The 24,110-nt window shown below is 29.2% G+C and overlaps 1 protein-coding gene across 3 annotated transcripts; it reads right to left on the reverse strand.

Annotated features, from left to right (window-relative positions):
- Positions 1-13,983: 13,983 nt before the first annotated feature.
- LOC112688320 (synaptic functional regulator FMR1) lies at positions 13,984-23,528 on the reverse strand. Of its 3 annotated transcripts, none has more exons than XM_025561468.1 (11): positions 22,693-23,528; positions 20,522-20,574; positions 18,734-19,054; positions 18,248-18,635; positions 18,054-18,191; positions 17,853-17,996; positions 17,669-17,793; positions 17,339-17,463; positions 17,028-17,276; positions 14,931-15,014; positions 13,984-14,372 (listed from the first exon to the last, which is right to left on the reverse strand). In XM_025561468.1, the coding sequence occupies exons 1-11, from the start codon at positions 22,741-22,743 to the stop codon at positions 14,122-14,124; spliced, it is 1,929 nt and encodes a 642-aa protein (XP_025417253.1). In that variant the 5' UTR covers positions 22,744-23,528; the 3' UTR covers positions 13,984-14,121. The 3 variants fall into 3 exon arrangements, with proteins under 3 accessions (XP_025417253.1, XP_025417252.1, XP_025417254.1); XM_025561467.1 differs by having other exon boundaries at positions 14,874-15,014; XM_025561469.1 differs by lacking the exon at positions 14,931-15,014.
- Between the last annotated feature and the right edge of the window lie 582 nt (positions 23,529-24,110).

The following is a 24,110-nucleotide window of genomic DNA, read 5'->3' on the forward strand; positions in this document are numbered from 1 at the left end:
TCGAAAGGTGTCGTAGCGCAAATAGAACCTCGACCGTACTCACCTTGATCCTCTGTTAACCAGACCAGGAACCGTGGCCATCCACAGATTAAACAGAAGGTAATCAACTTAGGTAAACAATCGCTCGTCATTCCTGTCCGTATCCTGAGCAGGACTACTACGGTGATCGGAACTGAAAAACACATAAATATCATGCATTTCAAGCGCAGAGGCTCTATCGATCGAACGTCGGACGCGAACACTTCTCGACGGAGCAGAAATGTCGTTGTTACCCGTTCGCGGCGCATTATTGCCGTACCGTACGACGTGTTACGGTACTGTCGTATAGATCCGTTTACCTGATAGTCAATCCCATTTTCTTGAGATGAGTTGATATTGTTGATGGTATTAATAAGTTTACACTTGAGATACCTTGACGCAAAATCGTTCTGCTGTTACGCAAGGCAATGTCGAATGTTATCGTAATTATTTATTCAACAGTTATAATAAAGTTGCAATATATTTGCCGGGTAACGTTTAAAGTAGGTTACGTAATCCAAATCGTAAATGACCAGTGCAGAAAAAATACACAACTTGAAATCAAATTTATTAGTTAAATAATTATAAATAAAATGTTATTCTTTCTGCATATTATACTAATGTATCTATAGAATCTCGTGATCGGAATCACAAAGACATACTAGATATATTTGTAAAACAGAATGCAAAAATAATAGATGTAATTGTAAAAAAATTAATATTTTATGCAATTGAAATTGGCACGGTATAATAATACAATAAATTGTGAATATAAATAGTTATATATAATTATTACGAACCTAATTTTAATATTTCGCTAAACAAAAATATCTACATTACATATCAGTATTAAATATTAATAATATTAGGTAATTTCCTATTCATAGTTGTAAATGCACCAACAAAATATTCGATTTTTATAACATTCCCTATGTTGTCAATTAATGCCTAGGCATTGATGATATCATCTATTAATGTTAAGCATTTAAAATATTAGCTAAGCATTTTTGTTATTACCTAATTTACGATATCTTTTACGATAACATATGTAATATATACAATGTATATTATACATACTCAGTATATATTAAATATTAATTGTTGTGTATTATTTTATTTCAACTATTTTGCACGGAGCCCCGCAATTTGTAGCGCCGGTTCTGTGTCGATATTGTAACAAACGACTTTTTACACTCCCAATTCTTTTGATAACTGCGATCATGTATAGTTTTATTCAGTTCTTCTAAGAAAAAATTCAAATCTTACATTTATTTTAGCCATGTTTCATGTTATTATTTGCATAGGTTTTGTTCGGTAAAAATGGGTTTTGTAAGTGAAAAAAATAATTCGTATTTCTCATTCACGAAATTTCTGTTCAACAAATTCTATTTTCATCGATTTCGTAAAAAAATGGATAGGTTTAACGGCGATACGTTACACGCATAACGAATAATCGGTCAGGTTAAGCTACTGCAAATGTCGACACTATTTTCCGATTTCAAACGTGCCACGGTCTATAACAGAGTAGTCCAACCCAGTGGCGGCACCGGGATTTTTTGCTACGTAGGGCCAACGGGAGACCAACAATTATAAGGTAAGGCCACCAAAAATGAGATTTCAACAAAAGATAAATACTATTATTTAATATTTTTTGCTTATGAAAAATGACTAAATTATTATGTTTAAGGTGAAGTTAATGGTAGGGCCAGTTATTTTCAGGTAGGGTCATGGCCCTACCTGGCCCGTTCCTGGCGCTACCAATAGTCCAACTTGTCTTTGGTGGACCAAATTACACTTTCATAAAGTACACTGGGGCCGCCAAAAAAAAATAAAAATAAAAATATTATTATCCAGAAAACCCGCAGTCAATAATTACCGCCATTAATGACTTTTAGGTAACCAACTTCCATGATCCCTACCACATGAATTCAGATTCGCTGTGGCTACTGTACAAACACGATACCTACATCAGTGGCGGATTTAGCGTTTTGGCGATCCTAGGCTTAATCACTTTGCCTCCCCCCTATCACTCTTCTAAGGAACCAATAATATTTGGTCTAAACCCTTCTCTTCAAACTTTATTTAGTTTTTTTATCAAAAAAAAAAATATATTAAATATTAAATCTTTAAAATAGAAAACTTCTAAAAATGAAATATTTCTTGTCTACTATTTTACTTCAGATACCACTATTACCAATACAAATAAACAATGCTTATACAGTCACATAACGGAAATATGAATAGCCAGATATGAAAATCCCTATACTCGGATAGTCAGATGTTTCCAACAAGTACATAGGTACTAATAAGTTATTAATATTAACTAGTAAGTAACTGTAATTATTTTATCACGAATGAAATATTTTCAAATTGTAATAATAATTGTAATATTCTTACTATGGCCTATAGGTACGCATCATACAATGTACATATTAATATATTATTATAACTTTTTAAAATTATTTTTATCCATGTTTATATGACAAATATAAAAAAAAATATATTAAAATAAATATACCTAATAAGTCAATAATAACACTTAATTCTATAAAAAAAAAAGCTGCCCTCCTAAAAAAGCCGCCCTGGGCTATATACCTTTTAGCCTGCCCCCTAATCCGCAATTGACCTATATACGTACGTAATGAGTTGAATTCAATCATGGTTTTGGATGTTACCTACTCATTGCACGTATACTTACGTTTTTTTCGTTGTATAAAACATAAAAAGTATACGATCACATCACGATTACGTTATAATATTACTGTGCATTTTTTGTAGTAGAAGTTTTCTTCGGAGGGAGGCCAAAAAATAAAGCTTCAAGGGCCGCAGGTTAGACCATCGTGGTCCAGAAGACTCAACAAAGATCCTTGCACATTCACGTCCCGCGGTACAACATGCGCTGCCCGCCGGAAATATTTGCAATCCACGCGTACACACCGTAAATGTAGCGAATAATATGCGTACGACCGCAAAAAAAGAAATCTAATTTTCTGCGGTCTTTATTTATTTTGTTTTTGTTGTACGCTCCCAAATCTCACTTCTCTCTTAATCGTCCGTATGCTGGCCGTGCCCATAAAATATGATCATATTTATGTGTGCACAGTAGGTATGCGTAGTAGGTAGGTAAGTACGCTATGAAATGAATTCCGTGCCTTTAACGCGGGTGCGGTAACAGGAGTGCGACTCGTATCGACGTGCACTTCAATCACCGGTATTTGTATAATATATACCAGCTTTCGTTCCGAGCCCAGGAGACTATGGTACCTAGTCGGGAACGGGTTAAACATATGACATGCAACACCACGTTTTGTACATTAAATGCGAAATAAAAATAAACCCGGTGTAGGTACATACGTCAAGCGCTGTCAATGCGTAACAAAGAAACAGCACGACGCGCAGATAATATTGTATTGTTCAGTTGAACATTTTATTTTTATATAATAGGTCGACGTATCTAACCGTACGTGATTTAGTGTAATATCACCTGATACAATCGATGAACATCATAAGTATATAGGTACATGTAGCCAGTGGCGCCGAAGTCCATGTTCATGTATGGCGGTCTCCATACACATAGAATTTAATTTTGAGGGTGGGTTTTTTATTATTATTATTTTTGTTTTTGTGTACAACTTAAATAACATTTATGTTCAATGATCGAAAATAATTTTCAATGATATGAGATATACCGTGTTAAATATGTTATTGCAGTATCTAATTTACACGTGACCTGCTAAGATATATAAGGTTATAATATATATAACCATTGCTCCTTTGAAAATACATATATATTCGTTTGCCTAATGGATATTTATAAATATATCACTTACGCTATGCCGGATCTAGGAGATTTGACACCCGAGATCGATAAAAATACAGCATCCTTACGTGGGTGAAAGTATGTACCCCGTACATGACTTATTTTTATTTTTTATTTATTTTATTATTTATATATTTATATAATTAATTAATATTTATATATTTTTATTTTTTATTTATATATTTTGTTTATTTATTTTTTTAAGGTGCATCCTTGTACCATCAGAGCATGGGCCATCCATCCCCCCCTATATCCAGTACTACATGTACATGATGTGGGTGTTCGCAGCTCGCAAGGACGCGTTATGATTGTTATGAAGTTTTACACCAACTGCAGTACATAGTTGCCGAGATCTTGATTTTTATAGGAAGTCGTCACTCGTAACAATAATAATATTCGTTGTTCGCAATCTCCGCCGGTCCAGTGCATTTGAAATGGTCCGCAAACAAGGGCATATTTGAGGGGGGCGAAGGGGGCATTCACTCCCCCCCCATGGCTCGCATTTTTTTAAATATAAATACATTGATTTATTTAAAAAATGTAATGTATAAATAATTAAGAACATAAATTACTAGTCTATCATTAAAATATGATAATAAATTCAATAATGTCAATTTGATCACGGGTATCAATTTTTTTTTATCTTCAAATATCATAACATTTTTGGTTGTGGAACGAATAGTGGTATTATCTTCCACAGATATTGCTACGGTTATAGACATTTACAACCATAATCGAGGTATTTCTCAGATAATATAAAGTAATTTAAAGTAACACTTTTTTTACCACACATTTACTAGTTATTCATTTTTTAGTGCATTTATGCATATTGTATATTTTTGTATTTATTAGAGCTATATATGTCCTTAATAATTTTACTCGCCTAATTACTATTCATACACACCGCTATATACATAAATACATACATACACATACGTATATGTCTGTGTTTCTACCTTTTTGGTCTATATTATATTAAATCAGTACGTATACGTTTTATAATATAAGTGTGTGGGTCAGTGGTGAAACCGGAAATTCGAACATGCAAGTGTATTATGGGGATATTTCAAACTAAATTTCTATAAAATGTACGTTATAAAATTACCAAAAATGCATTGAGGTGTAAGAATAAAAAATATCTCAACAATTAGGTAATATAGCATTATAAAATTAAAATGAATACAAAATAAAAGATTATTTTTACTTTAAATAATAAATTGAAAATTAAGGTTATCTTAGAAGTTATTTCAAGTACTTAAGGCCTAAAGGGGAAGTGCCCTCATATCCTCCCCCCTTATATCCGCGCCTAATAGGAAGTAAACATGATTTTAACGGGAAAAAAAATGAAAGCATAGTAGTGACTAAATACACTATTAATAGGAAGTTAACAGGCTTTTAAATAGGACTAATATGAATTTGTAGTAGGTATCAATTGATGAACAATAAATAATCAATTTATACTTCCAATTAGAGTCTCTATAGAAATGTCACATGCTGCGGACATTCAGATATTCATTGGACATAAAGTGGCATTATGATTTATCTACTATGACCACAAATAGGATCGTCCACTAAATATCCTAATAGTCCGTAAGGGACTGTCAAAGGTGATCTATAGTAGTGATTCCCAACTATATAATAAAACATGTATGAAATTAATAATAGCCGTAATTTATGAATGTTTAAGTTACGATTTATTATGTTACATCTTTACGTATAATATTAATGTGAAATTTCGTTAATATTGTAGATTCTAGAATATAGAATATAGGACATATATGTCCTATCTATAGATATCAATATATTTTTAGTAACGTTTGTATTATTTTATTTTATCGGTACATGTGGTAACAGTGGCGTATCCAAGATTAATTTAACGGGGGTGTTTTAAAATTTAATTGACTTATAGTAAGTGGGGGTTCTGCTCCCCCTACTCCTTACATTTATAAATACCATGTATTTATATAAATTATTATATTAATGAAAATGATTATATTTACATATACCTACGTTTAGTTAAATTATATTGTAATTAAGTTTGCAATTTGGTGAAATACCATAAAATATGGTCGATGGAAGTGTTCTAACATCCATATCACCCCCCCCCCCTAAATACGCCTCTTTGTGCTAATGACTGTCGATGCGGTATCAGTTAATTGTCCATACAGTTGAACAATAATTAGTAGTACTACCATCGAGACTACTAGAGTAGGTACAAATTAAAAGTTTTAGTTTACGATTAGACACTCATTTTTAAATACTCAAATTTTTATATATTAAGATTTAATTTTTTTAATGTCTCAGTCTTAAATAAAAAGTTTTCTTTTCAATGTACCTACATTTTTTTTTAAAAACTTTTAGTTGAAAGTTTATTCTTTTACAGTGTTAAAAATTATTTATGGTAAACGGTAATACTGATAATGTTATAGAATTATTGAATTGTATATATTATATTATGTCTACAATATAAAATGTCCCCCCTCCCTTATAATTACTCTGGATCCGCGTCTGGTTTATTTTAATAATACTCCAAAACATTTGATTATTCGCACCGATGACGTAACTAATTATAATTTAGTTTGTAATTACTTAACCGATAATGAGCAGATGGAACTCCACCGCATACTTGCCTAGACGGCCGAAACCATACATCATACTTTTTAAGTAATTCCACCCGTTCACTAATGTTGTAGATATACGAGTCAGTTTAACAGATATAAGTCACGAAGTTATTCGGGTCACTAATAGTATACATCCTATCACAAAATACCCATTACCTTTATTTCTCATGGGTTTAAAAGTTTGCCGAAAACAATAATGATATTTTCAAATCAGATTCGCTTCTTCGAACCAAAATAAAAGTAGAGCTGCCAAAGAAAAAGCTCACCTCTCTACAATGCCATGATTGTCAAGCATACTTTAACTGAAGTAATTTTTGCTACATTGTCCCCTCGATATGTCAAATGTGGAAATAACCATTAAAATTCGTAATCCGTCAAGTGTGCTATGTATAGGACCGCACAAAGCTTCATATAAAGAATGTCCGGTGTCAAAAAACTTTTGGTAAACCACAGAAAATATCAAATAGACAAACTCCAAAATCATTCCGTTCCCAATTTCACCACACCGCTTGTAAGTTATTTCACTCCCAGCTTAAACCAGAAATAACTACAATAATATGCCAATATCACTGCTAAATCCATTGTCAACACAATACCTTCAGTTCAGTCTTCTGTTTCTATACCTTCTCCTCAAAATCAAATTATTAAATTTTTCAATAATTAATAATTTCTCTCCTATTTTCGTCTCATACAATATATATATATACATAAGCATATTTAATCTTTTAAGTTTGTTTTAAATAAATTTCTCTCGACTAATTTATCCCCTATTAATACTACCTTCTTACTCAAATTGTGATAACATATTGTTATATCATTACTTATTATTATTATTTAAAATTGCTGTTATTTTCAGTTTGTTATATTGTGTCTGATTTTACGCGTTCGTTGTAATTAATTAATACGCCATTGTATATACGAGTAATTCTATAATTGTTGAGCTCTAATAATTCTAATTGAAAGTTCTCAAATGTATAAAAGAAAGTTATCCTGTCGTTTTTACCCGTTCACAAAAACATACACACCTATACTACAACACTTTTTTTTGTCCCCCCACATTAAGAAGCCTCAGAACGCCTTCACCTACCTATGTAAAGTACCTAGTTAAGATTAACAACAATTGTCACATTTGTTCTTGTGTCATATGTAAAGGTGTGGATGGCTATTTTGTAAAAGTTTTTAAAATGTTTTACCTGTGGACTGTGCCTCCAATAAAATCATGACCGAACATAAAAAAAGTCGTGCGGTCTTTACTCAATACCGACAGTATCAGTATACCAGTAGAGTACAGTAGTAGATAATATGTTTGCGTTTTTATTTTAGTTTTAAAATATGTTTTTATTGTTTTGACACGCCAATGGTTTTACCTGGTTACTTGTTTTTGTAGTACTTGGTTTTACCTTTGGCTTCCATTAAAAAATATTCTAATCATAACGAATTTTTAACAAAACAAAATTAATTTTCTTCAAAAAAAAAAATAAAAAAAAAAATAGGTCTTATGGTTTAAAAATGTATTATGCCCCTTCTGCCACCACAGTTTGAACACGCTTTTGGTGCTAGTATGAAAAATAGAGATTTTATAGCGTAATGAGGTGACATTTGTAACTCTTGTAATTAGTTGAATTTTTATACTTTATAGTAAATACAAATGGATTAGTAATTATTTATAAAAAACTAAATAATTAACTATTACCATAAAAATTAATATTAGAATATGTACGGAAAAGATAAAATCTGATCTGAACGAAGGAATTGAGAGTGATATGAAAGTAACTGCTGTGTACGAGAAAGAGGTAAGGAATTAAAGAACCGAAATATGCAAGTGGTGGTGAATGAAAGTGACCAACCGCATATGGTTGGGAAAGAATCAGCGAATATATGAAAAGGAAAACTAGGTATATTATTATCTATGTTTGAACTCGCAAAATATTTTGTGTCACAATTTAAATACAAATCGCAGTGTAAATTGTATTGCATAATACGTATTATGATTAATAAATTAAATAATGAGTGATGAGTGAGGTAAGTACAAGAATTAGCAAATTTGAAATATTGTCATTCTTACTTCCTAAAGACGATTCCGAGCGAACGTCAGTTTAATATGTATTTGTTTATTATGTTTAGATGTACCCAGTTGCGCTGAACTACTTTTTAGTATATATTGCAAACACAAATTTTAACCACTGACCCACATCTACCTAAACCTCCTCAAAAATATTATTTCCACTTAGGTCTAAGGATATAGGTACGCTTTTTGTTTTACAACTACTTGTCCATCAATGATCAAAGTGTCATCATGTTCATATTAAGTAGATACCTACTACTTATCAAGTGCCAGTTTCTAAAAATTAAACACCAATTTTATGTGGTGCAAATACATTATCTACCTTAAGTACGTATTCGGTGCCATTAGATGGTACCATTTAATATAGTCATAAGTTATTGTAAAATTTCATAATGTCAAGTCTGATAACACGAATTGGAACGCAATCGATATAAAAAACTTAGGGCTAGTTCACATGAGAGGCGTTAAACGCGCGTTAGCCGTTAACGCGTTAACTGTACACATGGTAACGCAGCGACAACGCAAAAAACCTGTCAACGCGCGTTTGAACATTGTACAGTTTTGCATTGACGTGTTCAGTTGCAACGCGCGTTTTGAAGCGATAGGTTCTTGTTTTTCGATATTTCCATTTGTTTTTTCGAAAACGTTTTCTAAAAAAATCAAAAATGGATAGTGAGGAATTTAATACTGATTTATTCATTGACGAAATTGAAAAAAGACCCCCAATTTGGGATATGACAAGCAATGAATATTCAAATAAAATCAGTAAAAGAAAGGCCTGGGAAGAAATTGTTCTAATTTTTAGTGACCCAAGTGACACCAAAGAAAGAAAAAAATTCCATGGTAAGTATTATTAACTATTTTGTATTTTATAATTTGATATAAAATTTAAAATCAATTAAATATATAATTTAGACATAATTTATTTTGTTTCATATTGTTTTTTGGAAAAAAATTCTATACATAAATTAATTATTTAAAATTATTATTAAAAAAAAATACATATTGTTTGTTTTTAAAATAAAGTTTAATATACATTGTTGTACATCTATTTACTACTAAAAATTAATATAACTATTAAAATATTTTGTACCTATGTATAAATTTATATCATACGGTTTTGTCATTCGACACTTCCTTCATTGGTGAAATAATCCATAAATTTGGCCGAACATTATCTGCTACTCGTATAGCGCGTCCAGTTGTAGCTTCAGTTAAACTTGATAGGGGTACTGTAAAAAACGTATCTTCATAACTGCAGCCATCTCGTGTTCTTACATAATTGTGGAGTACGCAAATTGCTTTCACAATATATTCTGCAAAATCGATGTCCACGTCTAGTGGACGATGTAATATACGCCATTTATTACTAATAATACCAAAAGTACACTCAATGTATCTTCGTGCTAAAGTTAAGCGATAGTTAAAAATTTTTTTTTCGTACAAAAACAAGAAGATGATGAAGACAAACTATTTTGTTTGTCCTTATTGAAAGATATCAAAAAAGTACCAGAAACCAAACGCCTGAAACTCAAAATTGATAAATATAATTTAATACTACAAAATCAAACAATATCACCACCTAGTAGATATCACTCTCCAATGTATAATCACCAATACATGCCAAGTAACATTGTATACCCAAACTATGCAGGGGCGGATAGGCATAATCTGACCGGCCCGCGAAAAATAGAATACAGCGGCCCGCATGATTATATCTAAGTTTCAACTAAACAATTACCTCAACTTTGAGGAACCGACCCGACAGTCACCACCTTTTTTTTTCAACGATTTTAAATAATATTTAAAATTATTATATATATTATACTATCCAATATTACATTCATTTTGCTCTCTTCTAACAACTTTACGATTTTTATCTCTTTTATTTTCTGCACCTCCTTTTTTCTTTTTAATTCGTTTTGAAACATACCTGGTTATACAACATTTTAGCAATATTATACTATTTACATGGTTCGCGTATAATTATTGTGGAAAAACATGATATATCAGTAATCAACTTTGCCGTGGGGTTTTATTGGTGACTATATATGATAATTTAAATCTGAACAATCAGTTATCATTATAGCACGGAATTATATGCATTAAAAACCAATCAAATATGCGCTAAAAGATCTTTAACATGCACAAGTATATGCAATAATATATTAAAATATGCATTAAAGAAAAAAAATTGCACTCGAAATTTTGAATAAAATTTAATTTTTAATTTTTGATCATTCAATTAAAATAATACATTAAAAAAATTACATTTAAAATTATGTAACCCTTCTGTAAATACTTTTTTACCTTCATTTTAAAGGAATTTACTTTGATATTTATAGATTTAAGTTAGATTAAAATATATAAATTATTAGTATTATATTTATTTACTTTTATTTGTATATATGTAGATGTATAATAGTATTAGTAGTAATATTTTTCATCGGCCCATTTTCGTCAATATAAGCAGCGGCCACCGGGAAAATCCCGGTGTCCCGGCGGCTCTATCCGCCCCTGAAACTATGATACTACTACATCATATGACACACCCGCACGCAGACATCATCAAGACTATACTACTATAGAGAAAAACAATTATCAACATCAATTGACTTCATTATCTTCACCTTCTCCAACACCATCAAATGTCAGTGAAGTTTCTCAAGAATCAATTATGGATTTATTTGAAGAAAATTATTAACAAGTTTTTAGTATAAAAAGAATTAAATACAATTTTTAATATTAATTATGTAAAAATCATTAATAAATAAGTTTTCATTTTTCAAAATGTTTAAGTTTCAAAGTATATTTCAAGTTAAAGTAATTTGTTATGTTTGTAAAATAAAAATTAAAGTACATACCTCAGTTATTATAAGTTTTTCTTCAGGTGAAATGCAATACCTAATTGCACTTTCATCAACAGTAAGTTCTCCCTTTATTAGTTCCAACAAGTCATCAAAAGATTGAATTGACATTCTGAAGTAGTTGAAAAATTTAGGTTCATAATTCCTAAGACTCGGATAAAGCGTAATGTATAAGCTTGAGGTAAGTCTATTTTGTAAAATAGGATGAACCTAATATTTTCGTGCTTTTTGTCTACGACGATACAGTATCCATAAACAAATCGCATCTGCAACATCCATCTTCGACAGAATACAATACTCGATTGACTACGATATAAGCGCGCACTCAGCGCGTAAATTCAGTAAACATGTGAACAATGGTAACAATGTCGACGCGCGTTTAACGCCTCTCATGTGAATTAGCCCTTTCATACCTACAGGGAAAACCAGTAAAGTATTTACATGGAAATACCACCCTTAAACGGTAAGTAGAATGGGTCTCTTCACTATATATTATTACGATTCGTTGGTACCGTCTTCACTGTAATTATTAAGTTTACACATTTGTCGTCAACTCATTTCAGATCATCAACGACGATTGCATGTTGTTTGTGAGAGTCTCAAACTATTAACCGAATTTATTTTATGACTTGAGATATTAGGAGCGAAAAATTTTCAATATCTCTATCATAATCCAAGAGTGGTAACTTGTTTAAGACGAAAGGATTGTGTTCACGAGATATACTTGTGTGAAAATAAAAAATAATAACTTTAATTGATTTAACATTGGACGAGACAAAAAAGACGAATTGCACAGATTTTAAAACAATATAAATATTCGCGATCAATTGAAATTCTATTGGAAAAGTATTTAATTTAGTTAAAAATATTTGTACGGATAAATTGAACATTTTTGTAATAACCCTAAATGAAAAGAAAATAGAAAGAGGTGGAATGATTACAAAAGGTTAGTGGTGAAATAAGTGATAGTGATTTTGGATTGATTACTTTCCTATTTGATTAAAGAAGACATTTTGGGGTTACAAAGGTTCGAGAGCTGATCAGTTCACTTTTTTTTCTTTGTAACTTGTGTCATTATCAAACTAAAACAGTACTCGGGGTAATAAAATAAAACTACAAAATATTATATAAATTATTTCAAAAATGTACAGTTTATTATGCAAAAAAAAAAAAAATTATAATAATGTATTTCATTAGGTTATACTATATAACTAATAGTATATGAGGATGTATATTACCTTTAATATCTTTTATAATTATTTATTTATATACACATATATATGTGTATAATATATAAATATGTATATTATAAGAAATAGGTATGTATAATTTATAATGATCATTATATATATAAATATATATAAGTATACATCAATGAAAAAAAGTCACAATGTAATGCTGGACGACCACAGCAGAATTCACTAAAACAATTTGCCAGAATTACTCAATCATTCACTTAGTGAGACAATTAGACATTTAAGACATAATGAGTGATCTTTTACTCGCAGATAAGTTTTACATATTAGACATAATCAATTTTTGTCTCTCTTAAACAGCTTTGATAACATTTAGAGTAGACATATCAACCGCGTGCTACGATTGAATAAATTGTAGTCCAATGACCAATTTTATTTAAAATGCACACCCTATTAATTCATACATCAAAGAAATGCTATTAACATAATTATTAATTAAATCATTACAGAATTACTAATATTAGTTTTAAAAAATAATAAATAAATACTTAGAATAAACAAAACCAAATGTGTTGTTTGTTTAATACCGTACGCAAAATAAATGCATATTTGCATAATATAGGTGAACAAATGGTTTTCACTATTTTTTTTATTTTATTTTTTGAAACTTTTTCACTTTTTTTTTGCGTACACGGTTTTGACATTAAACTAAGTCAATTGCTGCCAAGTAAAATTTCTAATTAATTATATTTTTGTTTTAAACATACAAATAAACTCATTATTAATAATTATTGTTGTGATCATAAAGAATAATGATTATCGATAAAAAAAAAGTTTAATCTTTTGCAAAATAATATTTTCTTTTATTTTTAATTTTTTTTAGGTTATAAGAAAATTGTATTACACAAAAATGTTTACGAATAATAAGGACAAAGTTACGATTTTATGAATGTAATTAATAAAAATCATTTATGGGATGATCTTTTTATGAAAGTAAATTCAAAATAAAAGAATGTAACACACTGTTAATAGAAAAAAATAAACATAGTTTTTTTTAAATTTCACATTGTTAGAAAATAATTTGTAAAGCCCATTTACTCAGTGACAAATATAATAATTTTACTCCTTTTTTTTTCTAACACTTAATACAACTCAATATAACGGTTTCTAAGAAAAAAACCTAATTTGTTGTTATATAAATATATTTTTTTGTCACTCATTCAATAAGTAGATTTTAAATATAATTTTTTTATTTAACATGACTTATAATATACTGAGAAAATAAAAAATATAAAATATCTAAGTGCAGAAAAGAATTCTAATACAATTACATTTTTCCCACGCATTTTTAAAGATGCTATCTGTTGTTAATTAAATAATTTCTTAATATTTCAAATGAAATTTGGTGGTTTGAATTCTTTATACCACAAGTATTTATATATATTTATACATATATATATATATATATATATTTTTAGAAACAAAAAATTAGCTTAATGTTTCTTTAAGATGTTGTGATAATGGATAAAAATGTTTAGGCAGAGTCAGCATCTAGCGCAGAAGATGAACCATTTACTATGACCTGCTGTCCGTTAGCTGCTGGTGTCGAGTTGTTTGACTTGTTCTTTGCTGGAGACTTGTTTAGTTGACCTTTGGCTCTTTGAGCTTTACCTGATTTGTTTCCATTGTTTGCATTACCATTATTAGCATTTCCATTGTTTGCAGTATTAGACTGAGACGTGTTAGTTGCCTCGATATTATTGTCTTTTTCAAAGTCATAGTTCCCTAAATAATAAAAATATCTATTAATATCAAAATAAATTTAAAATTAAAATAAGAGTCTAGCACAATGATATATAAGTAATAGCCATAGTTAAATTGAACTATATGTTAGTGACTAATTGTCTAAAATATACTTTCATAAATAGCTAGACTAAACAACTTCATTTCAAATTTTACTAAACTAAGATTACATGTGCTTTTGTTTGTGAGATTGGTTAACTAAAATAATTAAATGAAATACAATTTAGATTGTATGTTAGTATACTAATTAAATGCATGCAAATTTATTTAAATATAAAAACTATTTTGAAAAATAAACTACGACCTATGTCGAAAATAATAAATTTAGTAAAACTACGATACTAATATAAAACTGTATTCTTGATATGGCAATTTGGGTCTTGTATTCTGTTTTATATATATATATATAATCCTCGCAACACACTTTTCTATTCGTGCTTTTTATATTTACAAGCTTTTTTTTTTTAGAAATGCATTACTTACATTGGTTAATATTGTCACTACTACTACAACTGGGTACAGAATTGATTGAAGGTTCACCTTGTGCAGCAGCTATGGCGCGATTTCTTCGTTTCTGACTGCTTTTTGACTTTGGTGCTTGCGCGTCCACACTAGATACAGACTCTAGCGCAAAATAAAATAAAAATAATAGAAAAAGAAAGATAACAAATATTTTAAATGTTAATTCAAAATTTGAATCAACTGTGGAAATGATTATTATCCTATTTGATATAAAATATCTTATAACTCATCAAGTTTGTTATTTTTTAATAATCTGTACAAAATAAACTTAATTAGAAAATGCATAATTAAGAATAGGAAATATACTATGATGTATTTACAATTAATTTTCATTTTATCCATTAATAATTATAAATCATAAATAAATTATAATTTTATACAAATTTCAATAATATAATTAATTACTTAATAACTTATATTTTACTTCCAGTATTAAATGAAAACTTAAAAAGAGTAATATCTTATTTCGGATTTTTTTTTTAGCAAAATATACTATTTATGACCCCCACTAAATAGTTAAATAATCAAATGAATATATAATAAAAATGTTAAACATTATACTCAGGTGAAATAATACTATTTTAAAACTGACAACTATTTTTGTTTTTTTTGGCAAATGAACATTGTTAATATATATTAGCCTCGCTACAATCAATAGTATTAATTTTAAAGCCAACTTTTGAAAATATAAAAGCAAAAAATTAGTTAAATTGTAGGTTATTTAATAAATATAGTTATGATAAAGCTATAACAAATCAACTTTTAACTAATTTATTTAAGTAAATTATTAAAATATTTAATTTAATTAATTCCAATGAGAATTTATCAGTTATGGAGAAATATATAGTTTGTACTTAAAGCATCCACAATATAAATAGCTATAGAATTATAATTGAATGTGATAAAAATTAAGTCATGGAAAAATACTAGAATTTAAGAGTTCTGTTACGCGAGTAACTTCAGCGCACAATAAAATAATTAAAATATTACTATCAATAAATTTTGAAAAATGTATGTATATTTTATTGGACTTATTTAATATTTTGATACTTATTTATGGTATAACAAAAGTTAAAATTTTATTAATATTGTTTTAAATATAATTTAATAATTATAAAATATTGAATAAATTAAAAAATACTAATCAAACTGATAGGTAGTTTTAGCAGTAAAGATCCTCGATGGATCATTAAGCCAGAAAAAAATAAAAATAAAAAATAAAACTGATTTAAGATTTTGATTTAAACCATTGATAATGAATTAATGTAATCAAAAAAAGAAAACAAAATTAAGAAAAAAAAGAATACAAATGAAATTTACAACAAGCTTTTAATACTTTAGATATATTTAATATATATAAAAATTATAAATAATATTCAAAATGTTTGATGTAATAAATTATACAAAAAAAAAAAAAAAAAACAGCAAAACTAAATAATTAATAATTATTAATGTTTCAATTTTTATTAAATCCCTAAGCACCAAATTAGTTATATACTTAAGGTTCTAATGTAATTACATTTTAAAAAGTATAAGTTAATGAATGTAAATATTAAATAAAAATAAGTAAATACAGTAAAAATCATGCCATCTTTGCGTATTATTGATACATAAGGAACAATATCAGTAGTCCTAGTTTTTTCAATGTTTCAACTTTCTGTTAAAGTACAAATGAGTTTTGATCACAAATAGTTGAAAAAATTGAGAATATAGGTTGCGAGTTCAATCCATCTCTAATTATAAAATATAAATATATGAGTATAAATTGATTATAATGTTTACTGTCTAAGCCATATCAATGCTTTTAGATTAACATTCTTTATTATAAATGTTTCTTTTTACAAATTAACATTAATGATAGTCTAAAAAAATCTAATTGTGTTGCACTGGATTTGTACTATTTCTTATTAAAAAAATTATATCTCATCAGCCAAGTGCAAAATAAAAATAAAATCTAAGCAATCTAGATAGACTAATATTTTCCGAAGCCTTAATCTATATTTATAATTGTATTTATTATTATAATAAATCAAGCAAGGCTTTATAAAAACAACAATCATCAAACAACCAAACAAAAGCACAGAAAATGATAAATTATTTATTTTTTTTTTTTACCTCTATCACCACTGTCTTGAGCGTTATCAAGTATTGTATGTTCATCATCAGCTGTTCTCCTTCTATCATCCATTCGTCTGTTTCCACCTCCCCTGTTACCTCTAGAAGTCGAGTTATTACCTCCCCGACGATCTCTTGACATGTTTCCTTGACTGATAGTACGATTGTACTGATATTGGTTAGAACGTTGAGGAGGAGGTGGTAATCTATCATCAACAATATCCTGATGTTGACTTCTATTACTACTACCTAAAAATACAATGAAATTTGTATTATTGTACGTAGTATTATTTTATTTATTTAGTACATACTATTGTTATAAAAATCATGCCTTGCACCTCGACCCCGTCCAGAAGTCCCTCTGGATCTGCCACTACCTCTTCCCATAGAGTTGCTCATGCCGTTGTTCATGTTTTCGTTTTCAGCATTAAAGTTTCTGTATAAATAATTATTTTTTATAAAATATATCCATTAATTTTAATAACTTTTGAATATTAATTTTCAAAATAATCAATAAAATTATGATATATAAGATCTATTTAAATGAAACTCTTATTTAATTGTTTTATTAATATTTAATATTTAGAAATTGATGAGTAGTTTCTATCATTATAAAATTTTTAAATTAAAAGAAAAGATACCTGTCACTTCGCCTTTGCATGGTATAGTTAGTAATTATAGGGTGTGGATAAGAAGGTCCAGTACTGTGAATACTACGTAATTCTTGTTCCATTCCCATTTTTTCTTGCCTGATTTGTTCAAGTTCCTATTCAGAGTATACAAATTAGTTTACAAAATACAAAAATAAATATGTAAAATAATTACTTTAAGGTGTTCTAAATGATATTCAAGTAGAACTTTAGCATTGGATATACTTTCTACTGTACCAACAAATACGAAAGGAACTTGACCCTCTTCACGGGGAATGGTAGGTTGTGGTTCATTATCACCTTCAATTTTTACTCTGATCTATAATTGAAAACAATTTATATAGATGTTTTAAAATAAAATAAATTATAAACTTACTACTCCACTTTTGTCAACAATATCTTGTATGTTTCGACCATTTTTACCAATTACTTTTCCTATGAAATCTCTTGGAACTTGTAAAAATTCTTCTCTATACTCCAAAATTCCTCGTGCTTTCATTACTGCTTCTTTGTTCTGAAAATTGTATTATTTAAAATTGTTGCTTAAGCTATAAATGTACATGTACTTACTTCTCCATAAATTTTAAATATTCCTGTATGCTCATCTAATTCGATATTAGTAATACCATCAACCCTGCGAGCTTGTTGGATATTAGTGCCATGAGCACCAATTGCCAATCCCATAAGATCATCACGCACTTTAAATTCATCAGTATATGATGAGGATGTTATCTGTAACTTGGAACTTTCCAGCTGTCTAGCTAACTCCTCAGTCTTCTTTAACAACATGACCTTTTGATTAAGGTTTCTGAAGTGCATGTCAGCCAACATCTGTGCTCTTTTACTAGTCAATGGAGAACGAGATATAACACTTAACACCGAATGATCTGGGTTATATAAGACTAGGGATGCACCAATTGCTTTTTGAAGTTCTTTATGAATACCATCAATCTTAGCACTGAAAATTTTGTAATTTAGTTATTGTATATTAAACTTAGTCATTTTTATATTAAGTTCTCAAATTAATTATATACAGAAATATTTTCATATACATACGACTCTCTAACATCTTCTGGTACTTCAATATCAAACTTATAAAAAGTATCAGCATTAATATTGGTATTTGTGTTCCTGCATCTCAATCTATCTGGTGAAACTATTTCTGTAATAGGTGTATCAAGATACTGGACAACAAACTGAGTTGGTGGATTGCCACTGATAATTTTTATCACGGCTTTTAACCATCCAAAACAAGGATGAGGGTCTCTTATAGCTTTTACTTCTATTTCTTGATTATCAGTATACTCTGTTCCACACGTGCCATCAGGCAAAGGGAGACGAACATTGGCACAATTGAATTTAGTTTCTGGATACCAACTAAAAATTATAAATAAATAATACTAGGTATTTATTTATGATAAAATAAAATATTATAACTAATAAGAAAATAGTCAAATAAGTTATAGTTCATAAACTATTAAATATTTTAATAAGTTAATTTGTGTGAATATAATGAAATTAAAATTCATATAAATAGTTAAATTAAATTATATTTCAGATATATAATGAATACTAATGATAACATAAAATTTATTTATAGATATATTTATAAAGCATTTATACAGATTAACTCGAATAAACTTAATTCTACTTAAATTAAAACTATTATCCAAACAAATATATCAAGACAAATCTATATTAATTCTTAGTTTTAATTAATCTGACCATTTAAGATTTAATATTTGTGTAATGATTAATAACCTCTATTAATTTATGTATTTTAAATTAATAATCAAAGCAAATAATTTAAAATAATTATAATTTAAACTTATTTAATTCAGTTTTTAATAATTAATAAAGAATTAAAATTATTATAATTAATAAACTACCAATTTAAAATATTTTAACTTTAAAAATAAAGTTTAGCATAAAAATATATAATATATGTAGATAATTATAGTTAGTAATTTAGATAAATCAATCATAAATCGTTAAAAATAACCAAAAATTAGTAATAATTCTAGTAAACTTAAAATTATAAAATTGAATAAATAACAAGTTTTCTACACTTGTTTTGAATATTATAATTTTATGATATCTTCTGAGTACATGAATATAATTTTTCATATAATTCATTAAGTAAAATTATTTCATAAATAAGCAGTACTTTAATTTTAAAATATGGTTTATAGCAATCGCAATATATTTAAAGTACTTTAATTTATAAATTATTTAATGTAGATGTTATTATAAGACAAAATTGAAATATATACAACCATCTAAGTGATTTATAATTGCATGAAAATGTTTGATATAATTTAACAAATATTTAGTAGGCTCAGATGATTTATAAATACTTACATAATTATAAAATATATGTAAACAATAACCATTATAAAGATTAAGTTTAGACTGTTCGCAATACAATAGAATATAGAAATTAAATTAATAAACACACATGTCTATATTGTTACAAAATAAATAAATGATAAGTATTGAAGCAAACAGTCTTAAACATTTTTAATAAAATAATTTAAGTTTCAGTCATTTAATATAAGATTACAAATCTGATTTCAGATTTAAAGTAATACATGGTATTATAATCTTTATTTACAGATAAATAGAAGTTAATAGAAAAAATCAAATCAAAACTTTATAAATATGAATTCCTAATTAAGCAATAAAATGGTAATCCATCAAATTTACCTGAATGGGTTAGGTACTTAAGATTTTATTTTACAACTTAAGCCTTTAATTTATGAATTTTATTAAAAAACAGTATATTTAAATAAATAACATTATTATTATGAAATTATATTTCAATAATATTTAAATAATACTTACTCATTAGGAAAAGATACCAGAACTTCATTTTCCATAACACCCGTAACAACACCCTGTAATATTTTTTTCAATATTTATTATATACATGTTCTTAAAAAATTAAGAAATACATTTATCATATACTATTGTTAATAGTTAATATATCTTCCAGTAATGTATGCATATCTAGTTGATTAAATACTATAGAAATACTTAATATCTGAAGCTATTTATAGGTTAACTGTATTATAATGTGTATATCAGAAGTATTTATCTAAGGGAGCAGCCTCCAATTGCCCTAAAAATTTGGTAGTTGGGTAGACAATTGATCGATACTGTCCATTTTCAGATAAAAATTAACATTTGTCAATACATTACGTAAATTTATATTACATGGGGGAAGCAATCATTTTTTTTTTCATAAATGAGTATTAATACTTTTGTTTTGCTTATAATTTTATAATATGTACAGCAGGCATTTAAAGTATTATTAGTAAAAAAGAAGATAACATTTTTATATTCTAATTACTTTTTCAATATTATAATGATATTATTAAGTGAATCATTTTTTTTAAATGAACATTTTATAATTGCATACCAATATATTTTAAATTACTCATTTATTTTTAGAATTAAAACTCACAATTTAATTTTGCATTTTTTATTATTATTATAATGTATATATGTTACAAGAGATTTTGTTTTTATAATTTAACAATCTATTCCTAAAAATAGTAAATTAAATTATTTATCAAATGTTACCAACCAAAAATTAATACAAATATATAATGAAAAATATCAAATAATTCAATTTAAGGCCTCTCATAACTGATTCTAATAGATGTATCAACAATTTAAATGAAAAATACTGCCAAGTATCTATAAAACCTACAACATCCTACAAGAAATACAATCAAAGGGTCGTTGTGATCTTACCATTTAACTTCAATACATTTCTATTAAAGAAAGGTTATGAATGTATATGTAAAATAAATATGTTTCAAGTAATAGATATAATATAGTTTATCAGTTATATGCAATTTAGACATACTTAATAAATTATTTTAAAGTACACCCAATAATAATCATATATTTACTGAACACATCAGAATTTTTAATGAATTAAGTAAAATTTTTTTCAATTCCTTCAAACATATACACAAAATTAAACAAATACAAAAATAAAACTAAATATAAAGTAACATGACTACTCTTATATATTGGTTTAAAAGATACATTTAAAGAAAATAAACTATACACTTATGTTATTAAAGGTACTTTATCTTGAACTATATTGGTATGGTAAGAATATTACTTGATATTTCAGATTTATAGAGAAAATTAATTTCAAATACTAAGTATACTGGCCTAATATAAATGTAAACCCCATTACTTATAAATTGGTTCACAATAAATGGAGCAAGTAGAGTTTGTTATTAGATTACAAAAATTGAGTTTTACATAATTTATACTAAAATTTAACAACCATATTAGTAGATAATTATTAACAAGTAAACACACGTGTGGGAACAGAATTAATTGAGTAACCTAACATTAATGTATTTACTATTCAAAATTAAGTTAAGACAAAAACTAAACTAATCATACTTAATCCATCAAAAGTACTCGAAAGAAAATGGTTAAACGTAAACCCATCAAAGAGAATAACCAAGTGGTAACTCATTGCAAAATCAACTAGATTTATAACAGGAACTGTATGAACATTAAACAAGAAGCAATAAACCTAGTGAAAATTAAAAAGTTTGACTTCAATCAAAAGACTAAAGAAAATTGATCATGAGCCAGAAAGCAATTGTGTGGAAAACCAGTTGCAGATATGCTGGAAAATAGACATCAGGCTGGGATCAAACAACTGATGGTGTGCAAACGGGAAGTAGACAACGTCCAAAAAAGCAAAGGAATAAGGGGTGGGTAATAAGACGGCAAAATAACCTCAAACTCGAGTCATACAAAAGCAGACGAATTCACGTCGGGGTCGGGGGACATGGGCGTTTCGGGAGACTCACAGGCACCAGTGGCGGCTAGGTCAATGTAACTGGGAAAACCGGTGGTGTCTGCGACCATAACCTATGAATCGCGCACCATCACGACCATAACGGACGTGACTCGTGCGGTGACGATCACATCGCCATCGCCATCGCTACGAGGTGTACCGTCTCCACACGACTTACCTCGTAGTAGGCGCCGTTATCGAAGAGCACCTCGACTTTTAGATCGTCCATGATAACTGCTGCTGATGCTGCTTGCGGTGTTGTTGTTGGTGATGATGACGATGATAACTGCACGGCGTCGACGGATATTTAGGCGTACAGACGGTGACCACGATCTCGTACGTGCGTGCTGCGGCAACCGTGCGTGCGTGCGTGAGTACCGGCGGCTATAGTTGTGGTGGTATATTATGTACACGGGGATTTTCGTATTTTTTTTCTTCAATCCGTTCTTTATTTATTTCACTGCTATCCGCTTGTACGTGCGTGCGTATGTGTGACGAATCGGGTCTGCGGCGCGTGTATGTGTGAGTATGTGGTGGGTATGTGTGAGCGACGAGTGTTATCGGACGCGCGCGCACAGTGGTAGTGACGAATGGGTGTCCAACGGGGGAACTGCTGCAACTACTGCTAAGCGGTCGTTGGCGGCGGCGGCGGCGGCTGCGGTGGCGGCTGCCTGCTATCAACGAACGGATATCGACAGCGAATTTACCGGCGGATCGGCACTACGTAACGATCGTTTGGCGTGAGCGGCGTACCGGCGTGTCTTTTCTTAACGACGATAACAACGCGACTCCGGTGATGGTGATGTAGTCCGCCAAGGAAGAAAAAATATAAAACGCCGTACCCGGTGGTAGTACGCGTGTGTAAAACGGGAAAAAAAAAAAAAAAATTAAGACTTATACTATAGTATCTACAGTGCGGTAGAACGTAATATTAATATACAAATCCACGCGCGCATCTAATTGTGTGAGTATGTGTGCGTGTAAATAAAAAAAAAAAAGTGAAGAAAAAATTATATATATTTTATTATAATCGTGCGTGTGTTTCATACGGTGCGTACGCGAACGGACCAATGGTAATGGGCGGAGCGGCGCGCAGTGTGACCGGTCTTGCGGTAGCGCAAAATTCCCCGGCCGACCACGCTTTTTATCAGCTGCTCTGCCGACCGGCGGTAACGGAACAATGAAAAACAAATTAATCGTCGGCAGCCCTTTTCTGGATCGCGCCCGCGGCTACGGTTCAACGAGTGATTTACCGTTTCGCACGTCCCTAATGTCCTACGGAGTGTACCACAGTTTCGTATAAAGGTTATCCTTCTACTCTTATTTCAATCACAGATGTCTATATTATACCATAGTTTAACCGTGATTTTGCTCAATTTATTCGATCCGGGATTTAGTTCACGTGAAATGTTTTTTTACGAAACTTTCCATGTGCACTCACCCCCCCTCCCTTCAGTTATTGGATATTTCCGCGCTCAAACGTGACGGAATTCGCCTAAACTTCCTAGTAGCAATTGTTTGGCTGCGCGTGCCCGTTTATAACAATTATTTGTGACGAGTGCTCGCAAACCGCCGACGTGATGGTAATTCTTTACG

The sequence above is a fragment of the Sipha flava genome, unplaced genomic scaffold, assembly GCF_003268045.1.
Source record: "Sipha flava isolate LNK unplaced genomic scaffold, YSA_version1 38_pilon_pilon, whole genome shotgun sequence".
Taxonomy (NCBI): domain Eukaryota; kingdom Metazoa; phylum Arthropoda; class Insecta; order Hemiptera; family Aphididae; genus Sipha; species Sipha flava.

What these genes read in the sequence shown, in the direction of transcription:
- LOC112688320 (XM_025561467.1), bottom strand. Translation starts at nt 22,743, where the DNA reads ATGGACGATCTAAAAGTCGAGGTGCTCTTCGATAACGGCGCCTACTAC. An exon ending in TTGTTGACAAAAGTGGAGTA is followed by an intron (nt 17,997 to 18,053) that starts GTAAGTTTATAA and finishes TTTCAATTATAG; the next exon opens with ATCAGAGTAAAAATTGAAGG. An exon ending in ATGCAAAGGCGAAGTGACAG is followed by an intron (nt 17,464 to 17,668) that starts GTATCTTTTCTT and finishes TTATTTATACAG; the next exon opens with AAACTTTAATGCTGAAAACG.